The 13049-nt window shown below is 40.7% G+C and overlaps 1 protein-coding gene across 1 annotated transcript in view; it reads right to left on the bottom strand.

The window, feature by feature from the left end:
- LOC102430463 (10 kDa heat shock protein, mitochondrial) overlaps nucleotides 1–13049 on the bottom strand; it is a 40786-nt gene that overhangs the window by 6450 nt on the left and 21287 nt on the right. The window contains exons 2-5 of the mRNA XM_023759890.1: nucleotides 9053–9115; nucleotides 5342–5442; nucleotides 2356–2398; nucleotides 2089–2175 (exon numbers count right to left, since the gene is read on the bottom strand). Of these exons, the coding sequence (XP_023615658.1) occupies nucleotides 2089–2175; nucleotides 2356–2398; nucleotides 5342–5442; nucleotides 9053–9115 (294 nt within the window). The remainder of the gene's footprint in view (nucleotides 1–2088; nucleotides 2176–2355; nucleotides 2399–5341; nucleotides 5443–9052; nucleotides 9116–13049) is intronic.

The raw sequence follows: 13049 nt of genomic DNA, 5'->3' as shown, positions 1-13049 counted from the left end.
AGAAGGAAGAGAATAGGTATAGGATCCACTTACTACCAATACATCTCGCATCTATCAACTAAGTTGATTCAATAACTCAAGTGAATAAAAAAATCTGAACTGAATATACGGGTGAATATAATTGCAGGCAGGCGCATAGAAAGGGAGCGGACTGACAATTTCTTGGGGGGGAACGTGTGTGGGAGCGTGAGGGTGCGGGAAGAGACTGGGACAAAAATCGTGCACCTATGGATGAGGACAGTGCGGGGGGTGGAAGGGCAGAGGGTGGGGTGGGAACCGGGTGGAGGGGAGCTATGGGGGGGAAAAAAGAGGAACACCTGTAATAATCTGAACAATAAAGATTTAATTTAAAAAAAAGAAATGTAAATCAGTCACTACTAAATATAGCTTATTACAGTGTGATGGTAAATACATAAAGATAATCTGAACAGCCGAAACCGGTTTGGCTCAGTGGATAGAGCGTCGGCCTGCGGACTCAAGGGTCCCAGGTTCGATTCCGGTCAGGGGCATGTGCCTGGGTTGCGGGCACATCCCCAGTGGGAGATGTGCAGGAGGCAGCTGATGGATGTTTCTCTCTCATCGATGTTTCTAACTCTCTATCTCTCTCCCTTCCTCTCTGTAAAAAATCAATAAAATATATTTAAAAAAAAAAAAGATAATCTGAACAAACAAACAAAAACAAAAACAAGTTTCACATGATCTCACTCATATGTGGACTCTAATGAACAAAATAAATCCAGACATAGAAGCATTGAACAGAATGTGGAATCTCAGAGGAAGGTGTGGGTGAGTAGGTGGGAAGAAATCAACCAAAGAACTTGTATGCATATATGCATAATCCATGGCACAGACAATAGTGTGGTGAAGGCCTGGGGCAGAGGGTGTACCAAAGGGTCTTGGGTTCGATTTCCAGTCAAGGGCAGATAGTGGCTTCCAGGTTTCAATCCCTGCCCAGGTTCAGGTGAGATGTTTCCTCCCCCCACCCCCCCCCAACTTCCACTCTCTCTAAAAAACAATGGAAAAAATATCCCCCGGTGACAATTTAGAAATTGTGGTAAAATATATAGAACACAACATTTGCCATTTTAACTATTTTTAAATGTATAGTCAGTGGCATTAATTACATTCAGTGTCATGCAACCAACACAACTATTTCTAACCAAAGGTTTTTCATCATCCCAAACAGAAACTCTATAACATCAATCAATACCTTCCCACACTCCTCACCCCCAAGTCCCTGGTACCCTTTCAAGATATTTCATGTAAGTAGAATCATAAAAGCCCTAACCGGTTTGGCTCAGTGGATAGAGCGCCGGCCTGCGGACTGAAAGGTCCCCGGTTCGATTCTGGTCAAGGGCATGTACCTTGGTTGCAGGCACATCCCCGGTGGAGGGTGTGCAGGAGGCAGCTGATTGATGTTTCTAACTCTCTATCTCTCTCCCTTCCTCTCTGTAAAAAATCAATAAAATATATTTAAAAAAAAAAAAAAAAAAAGTAGAATCATAAAATAGCTGTCCCTTTGTGTCTGGCTTATTTGGCTCAGTATAATGTCCTCAAGGTTCATCCATGCTGTAGCATATATCCGAACTTCATTCCTTTTCATGGCTGAAAAATATTCCCTTGTATGTATATACCATATTCTGTTTACGCATTCTCCATGTAACTGCCCAATTATGAAAAATGATACTAATTATAAGAAATCCTGCCCTAGCTGGTTTGGCTCAGAGGATAGAGCGTCAGCCTGCGGACTGAAGGGTCCCGGGTTTAATTCCAGTCAAGGGCACATGCCCAGGTTGCAGGCTCGATCCCTAGGAAGGGGCATGAAGGAGGCAGCCAATCAATGATTCTCTCTCATCACTGATGTTTCTATCTCTCTCCTTCTCCCTTCCTCTCTGAAATCAATAAAAATATATTTTTTAAAAAAGAAATTCTAAAACAGCACTGTGGCAATAACCTTGCAGCAAAGAACACGAAACCAACTGGCAAAATAAAGAGTGAACTAAAACCCCTAAAAACTTGTCTACCACAGTCTTGTAGAAATTTAAGTTATGGCCATTTTATTAGTCATTCTACTTTATAAATTCTCACCTCTTTTGGAGTTTTATGAGCTGCACAAAGAAAAATCCACTGCTCAGTTGCTGTCATCTGAGTACATGTGTCTGGATGGCATTCGCTCTGTTAAAATGTTACATTTCTTAATATGTAAAGCAATTAAAAAGTTTATCATTTGGGTTACTACATTTCCATGTACAATTCTAATTAGAAATTTTACATAAGTCTTGTAAGCACATTAAGTTATAAAACAAGGGGAAAAAATGAGAACTTTCTATTATAACTTTAACTTGAAAATATTACCTGAAGTTTGACAGCAAGTCCATTGAGCTCAAGACAGAATTGCCTAAAAATTCAAATATATAAATGAAAAGTCTTAAGTATTTTCCACATTATATTTAGAATATTAATTTAAAATACAGAACCCTACCAATACCATCCATCCTCCCTCATCAACATTATCAACACCACATGAATTTAAATGGCACATTTCCTACAAAGACATACAGATTAATAAACAAAATTCAAAACAAATTATCATAAAAAAGTTCAATATCAGAATTCAAGAACTTGATCACTCTTAACACTGGAAATTGATACAATTTTACTGAGAAGTATTTTAGAAAAATTTACCAGGACACTTAGAAAGTGTATTTTTTTTTTATTAAGTCATTCTCCTAAGAACCAATTCTAATTAAATAATCAGAATTATATGCAGATATATGTACAAAGATGTTCACAGAAACCATATACATAAAAAACTTTTTTTAACATTCTAAATGATTAGCAACTGAAGAGTAATAAAATGTTGGTAAAGGATATACAAAGGATATATGTTTATACTCACAGTAAGATTTCAGTTATGTGTAAAATTATATGCATTCCTATATCCATATACAGATATACAAAAAAGACTACACTTTTTATACTCCTACATATTTTACAAGTTTTTTTATGACTACAAACATGTCTTTGTAAAACCTTCAATCATAATATAGAAGAACGCCTTCCATAATCCCACCACCTCTTCTGAAAAGGTAATTACTGTTTATAGCAAATTTGATTTTATATATAATGATTTTAAATATATTGGGATCATATACACAATTTTGTAACTTGCTTTTTTGTCACTTAACAGATCATGGGCATTTTTTTCATGACATCTTTTCCTTCTAAAATTCCCAAATTGAGAATTACAAGCCTAGAACAATTCTTGGAACATTTTTAAGTGCTCAAAAAATATTGCCATGACACAAAAATAACTTACTTCATAAGTAAATTAAATACTAAATGTTGCCCTAACCGGTTTGGCTCAGTGGATAGAGCGTCGGCCTGCGGACTGAAGGGTCCCGGGTTCGATTCCGGTCAAGGGCATGTACCTTGGTTGCGGGCACATCCCCAGAGGGGGATGTGCAGGAGGCAGCTGATGGATGTTCCTCTCATCGATGTTTCAAACACTCTATCCCTCTCCCTTTCTCTTCCTCTCTATAAAAAATCAATAAAATATTAAAAAAAAAAGAAATATTAAATGTTCCCTCTAAAAATTCTATCAAATTACTTACTCCTGTGTTTCCCCATCAAACCAATAAGAACACTATAGTCCTGAAAACGCAGAGCTAAGCCCTGGCAGTGTAACTCAGTTGGTTGGAGTTGTCCCAGTCCCATGGAGGAAGGGCTGCCAGTTCCATGCCTGGTCAGAGTACACGCCCAATAGGGGGCATGCAGGAGGCAGCCAATCGATGTTACACTCTCACATGGTTGTTTCTCACTCTCTCCCTCTCCCTTCCCCTCTCTCTAAAAATCAATATAAATATTTTTTAAAAATAAATGCAAGGGGCTGGGTGGAGGGGGACAAAGAGAAGAGGAAGTAGGAAACATCTGTAATACTGTCAACAATAAAAAAATATATAGTCCAACTGGTGTGGCTCAGCGGTTGATTGTCTACCTATAAACAAGGAGGTCACAGTTGATTCCCAATCAGGCCACATGCCTGGGTTGCGGGCTCGATCCCCAGTGGGGGGTGTGCATAAGAAAGAAGAGAGAGGGAGAGAGAGATAGAAACATCAGTGATAAGAGAGAATCATTGATCCACTGCCTCCTGCACACCCCCTCCTGGGGATCAAGCTCTCAAGCCGGGCATGTGCCCTGACTGGGAACCGAACTGTGACCTCAACCACTGAGCCACGCCAGCTGGGCAATAAAAACATATTAAAAAAAAAAAAAAGACATTATGTCTTTGCAAAATCTAGACAACATGCCTGCAACATCAATTTTAAAAAGTTCCTTATCTACAAATTGAGGCACTCATCACAGAAAATGTGGTCTAATTAATTGGGGAAAAGCTATACTATATTTATTATTTTAAAATAAAACTCAAAAGTAACAAACCCCGATGAACATATTATCCATTCTGCATTCTCCATATTTAAACTATGAACTCATCCCAACTCCCATTTATACTAGAAAGTTGATAAATTCAAGAAACCATCTAGTAACTTCAGGATATAGCTGCTTCTAAAGTTAACTCTAGTTAACTAGTCCTTCACTCATCATCAATTTTCTCATTCAAAGGATATAATGAAAAGCTCCAAAATTCCTTATTGCAGGATTTCAATTAATCTATATTTTCCAAAGGGAAGACTGAAAGTTCACAGTAGTTAATAGGTAACTCATCAGATACCAAGCCTATACCAGGAACTTGACATGATCCTCTAGAGCAGCAGTTCTCAACCTGTGGGTCGCTTTCACAGGGGTTGCCTAAGACCATCGGAAAACACATACATAATTACATATTGTTTTTGTGATTAATCACTATGCTTTAATTATGTTCAATTTGTAACAATGAAAATACATCCTGCATATCAGATATTTACATTATGATTCATAACAGTAGCAACATTACAGTTATGAAGTAGCAACGAAAATAATTTTATGGTTGGAGGTCACCACAACATGAGGAGCTGTATTAAAGGGTCGCAGCATTAGGAAGGTTGAGAACCACTGCTCTAGAGAGATAGCTATTCATGAGTAGGTAATGGAAATAATGCATTTGTGGTTAACAGATATGATTAAGGAAAACTGTGTAAAAACATAAGGCCCAAATCCATAAATGTAAAAAATAATCAGTAAGTATCAAAGTTGAAAACTTTATAACACTGAAAATATAAAAACTTTAGAATATGCTTTTTGATCTGCAGTTAATGATTTTATTTATAATTCATAATTAATACTAAAGATTATTTTTTACTAATAAATACTATTACTATTTTGATATATCACAAGGACTTACCTTAAATGTTCATACTTCCACACACCTTCATCTTGGCCTTCAGGTGGTTCAAGAATTTTGTCAATATTGGAACAATCTGCTCTTATGTTCTGTTGAATATACTATAAACAAAGAGGTTCTTATAGTTAATTAAAATATTATACTACATGGTAAATCTTATATTAAACATATGTAATTTTTTAATATATAAAAACTGCTCTTGCCTGGCCAGCATGGCTCAGTGGTTGAGCATCAACCTATGAACCAGGAGGTCATGGTTCAATTCCCGGTGAGGGCACATACCCAGGTTTGGGGCTCGATCCCCAGTAGGGGGTATGCAGGAGGCATGGTTTTCTTTCTCTCTTTTTCTCTTTCTCTTTCTCTTTCTCTCTCTCTCTCTCTCTCTCTCTCTCTCTCTCAAATCATGAAAACATTTTTTTTTTAAGTAAATAATCCCATAAAGCTGGTTATGAACTCCTGGGTGCAATCCTGATCTGTACACGAGTGCATGCATGGATCTTATCCTAATTAATATCTGACAGACTTTGAGAACTGAGCTAATGGATATACCTCCACCTACCAGTGGTCGGCAAACTCATTAGTCAACAGAGCCAAATATCAACAGTACAACGATTGAAATTTCTTTTGAGAGCCAAATTTTTTAAACTTAAACTATATAGGTAGGCACATTGTTATTAACTTAATTAGGGTGCTCCTAAGGCTTAGGAAGAGCCACTCTCAAGGGGCCAAAAAGCCGCATGTGGCTCGCGAGCCGCAGTTTGCCGACCACACCAGTGATGGCGAACCTTTTGAGCTCGGTGTGTCAGCATTTTGAAAAACCCTAACTTAACTCTGGTGCCGTGTCACACATAGAAATTTTTTGATATTTGTAACCATAGTAAAACAAAGACATATTTTTTATATTTATTTTATATATTTAAATGCCATTTAACAGAGAAAAATCAACCAAAAAAATGAGTTCGCGTGTCACCTCTGACACGCGTGTCATAGGTTCACCACCACTGGACTAGGCTGACAACAGATTGGTGCGCAGACACACACAACAGATGCAAAAGGTTTTGAAAACTAAACTAACATTGGAACCTCAGTTCAGTTGGAACTTGCAACCTGTATCTAACAAAGTCAAATGCCTGCTATAACAAAAATATCACATTCTCCATTGGGTTAAATAAGACCAGAGTATAAACATAATATTCAAAATGTCCAGGATATAATCCAGAATTAGTTGGCATACAAAAATACATGAAAATCTCAATTATCATGGGGAAAAACAAGCACTAGACACCAATGACAAGATGACACAGATATTTAAAATTACCTGACAAAGACTTTAGAGCAGCTACTTAAAAACTGCTTGAATGTAAAATTACAAACACTCGAAACAAAAGTATCAATAAAGAAAGATAAAGAGAGCCAAATGGAAATTTTTTTTAAATTTTCTATTGCTACAGTGATTTCTATTCTTTTTTTAAAATATATTTTTATTTATTTCAGAGAAGAAGGGAGAGGGAGAGAGAGATAGAAACATCAATGATGAGAGAGAATCATTGATTGGCCGCCTCCTGCATGCCCCATACTGGGGACTGAGCCTGCAACAAGGCATATGCCCCGACCGGAAATCAAACCGTGACCTCCTGGTTCACAGTTCGACGCTCAACCACTGAGCAACACCAACTGGGTGCCAGATGGAAATTTTAGAACTGGAAAACACAACCACCAAAGTAAAACACTCACTGGACTCAATAGCAGAATGGAGATAACACAGTAAAGAACCAATAAACTTATAGATAGATAAATAAATATTATCCAATCTGAACAACAGAAATTAAAAGGAATAAAAACAATAATAAACAGAGCCTCAGGAACTTGTCAGACAATAACAAAAGATTTAAGAGTCATGTCACCATCATCCCACAAAAAGAAAAAGAATGTGGTGCTAAAAAATATATCTGAATAAATAATGGCTAAAAAGTTTCCAAGTTGGGAAAAGACATAAACCTACAAATTCAAGAAGGTGAATAGGCTTATGGGGAGTTATTGTTTAATGGGTACAGAGTTTCAGTTGGAGAAGACGAAGAATTCTCAAGATAGATGGAGGTGGTAATGGCTGCATAAAAATGTAAATGTACTAACACCACAAAACCCATGACCCAGGAAATCGGGTTCAATTCCCAGTCAAGGCACATGCCCAGGTTGCAGGTTCGATCCCTTGTAGGGGGTGTGCAGGAGGCAACCAATCAATGCTTCACTCTCATCACTGATGTTTCTATCGCTCTCTCTCCCTCTTTGAAAACAATTTTTAAAATATTTTTTAAAAGATAACGTCATACTCACATACAAAAAGGCAATGCACAAAACCATTCATTCATGAATGCTCTTCCATTTCCTGTGCTAAATACCTAATATACTAAATCCATTTTAAAGATTTTTATAATGATTATGAATTGTTTTTAAAGCTCAAAGAACTCAACTGTATTTCTATTTTATTCCTTAAGATCTTCAAATAACAATAAATCCAAATAGCTATCTACTTTTATTATCTGGCCATCAGACAAAGCCAAACAGCCTATTGTTATTGCATATTTTCTCTTTAAAAATGTTAGTTAACCAATGCCTAGTCCAATTTACTAGTACACACAATTTCAGGCATCCTTTTATTAATCCTTAAATGTGATCCTATATAATAAAAAGCTAATATGCAAATTGTCCCCTCGACCGGGAGTTCAACCAGGGGGCGGGGCCTGCCAGCCAACCTCCCGCAGAACCTCCCCCCAGCTGGCCCCGCCCCTGATTGGCCCCCCCTACCCCGATCGGGGGCGGGCCAGTCAGACCTCACCCGTGCACAAATTCATGCACCCGGCCTCTAGTTTTTTAATAATTAGCTATGGAAATTATTTTTTCCCCAGATTCCAGATTTTATTCATTTTGAAAAAATGACCAGCTGGTGTGTGTTTTTTTTTTAACCCAACTAGTACAAAATGTGATTTTCAATAAGAATATTTAATAACATCCTGCCCCCCGCCAAAACAAATAAATAAATAAATAAAATAAAAAAGAATATCCTGCCCTGGCTGGTGTGGCTCAGTTGGTTGGAGTGTTATCCCATACACCAAAAGGTTGAGCGTTCGATTCCCAGTAGGGGCACATATAGGAGGCAACCACACACAGAGGGCGACCCACAGTGGGAACAGGGTCACAAGCGGGCGGGCCGGCCAACCTCTCGGTCCCTCGCCCCCTGGCCGTCAGGTTCCGATTGCCCGATGGCAATTAATGTTTCGCCCCCGCCCTCCGCTTCTCTCTCTAAAATCAATAAACATATCCTTGGGTGAGGATTTTAAAAAACGGTTAAAAAAAAGTAAAGCTTAGGTACATGTTCGCAAGTGTTCCGTCACCAAATCAATATGCTATTTCTATTTAATGTTATTCTAATTTAGTATTCAATTAATTTTGAATTAAGTTCACTGTAAAATCAAATTTGGTACACTAATATAGTACAGATTAACATATTTTAAGATATTAAAGTATATTTAAGTTTGATTATAGTTTAATATGCCATCTTAAAACAAAATGAAGGTTGACAAAAGTTTTAAATGGCCATCCATTAATTCCACGGATTCTGGTTTGTGCTAAAAGACATAGGAATACTTAACTATCTCAAGGAAGGTCAACTGCTTAGTTTATTGGTGTTGCAAAAGAAACTATTGTTATTACCTGTTGCACAGCTAGTGTACTGTCCATTTCATCAAAGGATTCATCAGGCCAATTATAGAAATCCTATAAAAAAATTCATGGTTAAAATACAAGATGCAATACCATTATGATTAACGTCAATTCTTAATAAAAATCCAAAGTTACACTAGAGGAGAGGAAAAGTGCTCATATTGTAAGCATTGTGGTTATCCTATATAATAAAAGCCCAGCGACCATAACGGCAGAACGACCAGAATGACCACTCGAGCAGTCACTATGAGGTGCACTGACTACCTCTTGGTCCCTATCCCTGGCCCACAGGCTCCAATCGCCCAATGGCAAATGGGGACCTGGGGGTGGGTGGTGGGGGATGTGGGCGACACCAGGCCAAGACCCCTGCCCCAACGGTCGCTCTACACACAGAGGGTGACCCATGGCAGGGGTGGGGCTGGCGAGCGGGTGGGAATGGCCAAACTCTTGGTCCTTCCCCCCGCCTGGCAGGCTCCAACCACCCGATGGTGAATGGGGAACCGGGGGTGGGTGGCGGGGAATGCAGGCAGCGCCAGGTCAAGGCCCGCACCCCACCGGTCGCCCCACACACAGAGGGCGACCCACAGTGGGGACAGGGTCACAAGCGGGCGGGACCGGCCAACCTCTCGATCCCTCGCCCCCTGGCCGTCAGGTTCCGATTGCCCGATGGCAAACTGGGAACCGGGTGGGTGGCGGCGGGGGGCAGGGCTGGCTGCTGGCAGCCGGGGAAGACGGCCCTAATCGCAGGATAGGCCTAGGAACCTTACCCCCGCACAACTTCCGTGCGCCGGGCCTCTAGTCTATAATAATAAAAGCGTAATATGCAAATCGACCAAACTACCAAACAGCAGAACGACCATCTGGACGACCACACTATGACAGTCACTGGCGCCAGGCCAGCCAAGGCGGTGCAATGCAATTGGTCAGGGGCCCGGCCATCTCCCCATGATCACCCTGCAGAGGGAGCCCCAGGCCACCAACCAGCGGGCTGCAGCAGGTGGGCGGGGCCTCCCTCTGCAGGGCAATCCATCACAGAGCCCTGGCTGGGTGGACGGGGACTACCTCTTTGGGGCCATCGATCGAGGGGCTCCCAGACTGTGAGAGGGCACAGGCCAGGCTGAGGGACGCGCCCCCCCCCCCCAAGTGCACAAATTTCATGCACCAGGCCTCTATTCAATAAATAAGTTAAAGAAATTTTACTCAATGTTTTTAAGTGAACACCAAGATTTTATTTAATTGAACTACAAGTTACTTTTTTTCAACCACAAATCCTTCAATATGGCTCCCATAAACCTTTCATGTATCACTTGAGGAGATAAGTACTACTTTTTTGTTTATGGTGGTTAAGTATCTTCTCAAAAAGTTACACTTAAAAGTCTCCAGGCACCTGAAGATTTGCCAGCTTGGCTTGTAGCTCAGTTGCAGGCTCCATTCTTGGCCCCAACCAACAGATAACTCTCTCCACATTGATGATTCTCTCTGTCTCTCCTCCTCCCTACCACTCTCTCTAAGAATCAATGGAAAAATATCCTTGGATGAAGATTAATAAAAAAATAAAAATAAAAAACTCTCAGGGCACCATAAAACTGATCAGTTTTTACCAAGAGAACAGCTAGTGTTAGTAGTAGCACAAGTGTTATTTTATTTTAGAAAGACATTCTAAACTATTATTCCAATTCTAATGATGTTCTAAATATCTAAACAAAATATGAGCTCCATCAAAAATAAAACAGCCAATATAATATTTGTTATTAAAATGTTAGAAAACACATAGTAATATACAGAAAAGATGTAAAAAAAAGTTAATTGGGAATTAAATATTCTGCCTCATCACACCTGTGATAAAATTTAAACACTGAAAGGAGGAACCAAAAATCCAGGTTAATGAATGTTCTCATCTAATTCAGTCAATAAACACTTACTGAAAACCAACTATGTGCCAATTCCCAATCTAACCAATCTTAAAAAAAGTAGGAAGACACTCCACTACTCTCTGATAGCTCTAAATAAGTCATCTTGGAATAGACTCATTTCGCTGAAGGAAATTAGTGTGACAGGACAGCATGCTATGTAAGCAGTCTTTTTTTTTAACCCTAATCTTTTCTGCCACATTTTATTTAACAACCTTGATCTATGACAACGTGGAAAAAGCAAAGGAGCTTTCTTATATGTGACTTACTCATAGCAGACAGATGTATTACAATATTAATTTACAATATATTATTTTCTTTCCTTTCAAACTTCATAATTTTTGAGTAAATAAAAATGGATGACAATTACCAGAATGGGAGTTCACTTCTTTTTTTTTTTAATATAAAATATAAAAGTTGATCACTTAATAAAAGAAAAAAACAACAACAATGTTCCCACAGAATAAGAAGTAAAGATATCTAAGAGAGTATTTGCAGGTAAAGAAAGTCTGGAAAGGGTAAAAAGCCTAAATAAAAATGTCCAGTAGTATGACAACAAAACTGCCAGAGCAACTGACAGCTAAATGTGACTCTAGTAAGGACTTCCAAACCAAATTCTCTAAAAGTCAATCCTAGAAGCAACTTGTTTACGGAGAAAAAGTCACCAGTGAACTAAGAATGCAAAACTATGGGACCTTGAGCAAATGCAGAGGGTTCTCGGGGCTGATTCTCAGGGCCTCGGTTTTCCTATCTGTAACATGCATCTGGGAAGGTGTCTGGATCTCAAAGATTCCTTCGAAAGGACTCCCTTTCCAAAATTCTGTGCAAGATATGAAAAGCTACTCTCCGGCATACGGTCACAGCTTTATGGTTTTCTGTTTTGTTTTGTTGTGTGTCTTTTTCCCACTTGTACCACTTTTCCTTTAAAATTACATTGTAACACACCTCTTCTAATTTTAGAGCATCTACTCAAGAGCAAGCCATTTCAGCTGGCAGGTTCGTCAGACAGAGTCTAAAGGCCAATTTGATTTTTTAAAGAACGTGAGGCATCCCTCTTCTGCAAATCCCAAGAACCAATACCTAAATAAGCACCAACTCACCCAACTACTGCCCTCCTGAAAGCGAACACCAGTAAAATGATCACCAGTTCATTCCCTGTGCCTCACACATAACAACAAGGAAATTCACAGGGAATGACCTCCAACCAGTCGCAACCGAGGATGAGCACTTGCCGGACCAGAGAACAGCTGCAGAGAGAAGTAGCCAAAGGCAAACAGCAGGAGGAGGCGCAGACAAGGATCACCACCCAGATCCGGCTACACCAGCTGATGGGGCAAGCCGGGCAGGTGCGTCACACGCCAGGTGGGTCCTAGTCACCACGTAGGACCTAGTCGCCAGGTAGGTGGGACCCAGTCACCAGGTGGGACCTAGACGCCAGGTGGGACCTAGTCGCCAGGTGGGACCTAGACACCAGGTGGGACCTAGTCGCCAGGTGGGACCTAGACGCCAGGTGGGACCTAGTCGCCAGGTGGGACCTAGATGACAGGTGGGACCTAGTCGCCAGGTGGGACCTAGATGACAGGTGGGACCTAGATGACAGGTGGGACCTAGATGCCAGGTGAGTCCTAGATGACAGGTGGGACCTAGTCGCCAGGTGGGACCTAGACGCCAGGTGGGACCTAGACGCCAGGTGGGACCTAGACGCCAGGTGGGACCTAGTCGCCAGGTGGGACCCAGTCGCCAGGTGAGTCCTAGACGCCAGGTGAGTCCTAGACGCCAGGTGGGACCTAGTCGCCAGGTGGGACCTAGACGCCAGGTGGGACCTAGTCGCCAGGTGGGACCCAGTCGCCAGGTGAGTCCTAGACGCCAGGTGAGTCCTAGACGCCAGGTGGGACCTAGTCGCCAGGTGGGACCTAGTCGCCAGGTGGGACCTAGATGCCAGGTGGGACCTAGATGCCAGGTGAGTCCTAGATGACAGGTGGGACCTAGTCGCCAGGTGGGACCTAGACGCCAGGTGGGACCTAGTCGCCAGGTGGGACCTAGATGCCAGGTGAGTCCTAGATGCCAGGTGGGACCTA

This window comes from Myotis lucifugus, unplaced genomic scaffold (assembly GCF_000147115.1).
Source record: "Myotis lucifugus unplaced genomic scaffold, Myoluc2.0 scaffold_3, whole genome shotgun sequence".
NCBI classification, from domain to species: Eukaryota; Metazoa; Chordata; class Mammalia; order Chiroptera; family Vespertilionidae; genus Myotis; species Myotis lucifugus.
This window is presented reverse-complemented; position numbering and strand designations above follow the sequence as displayed.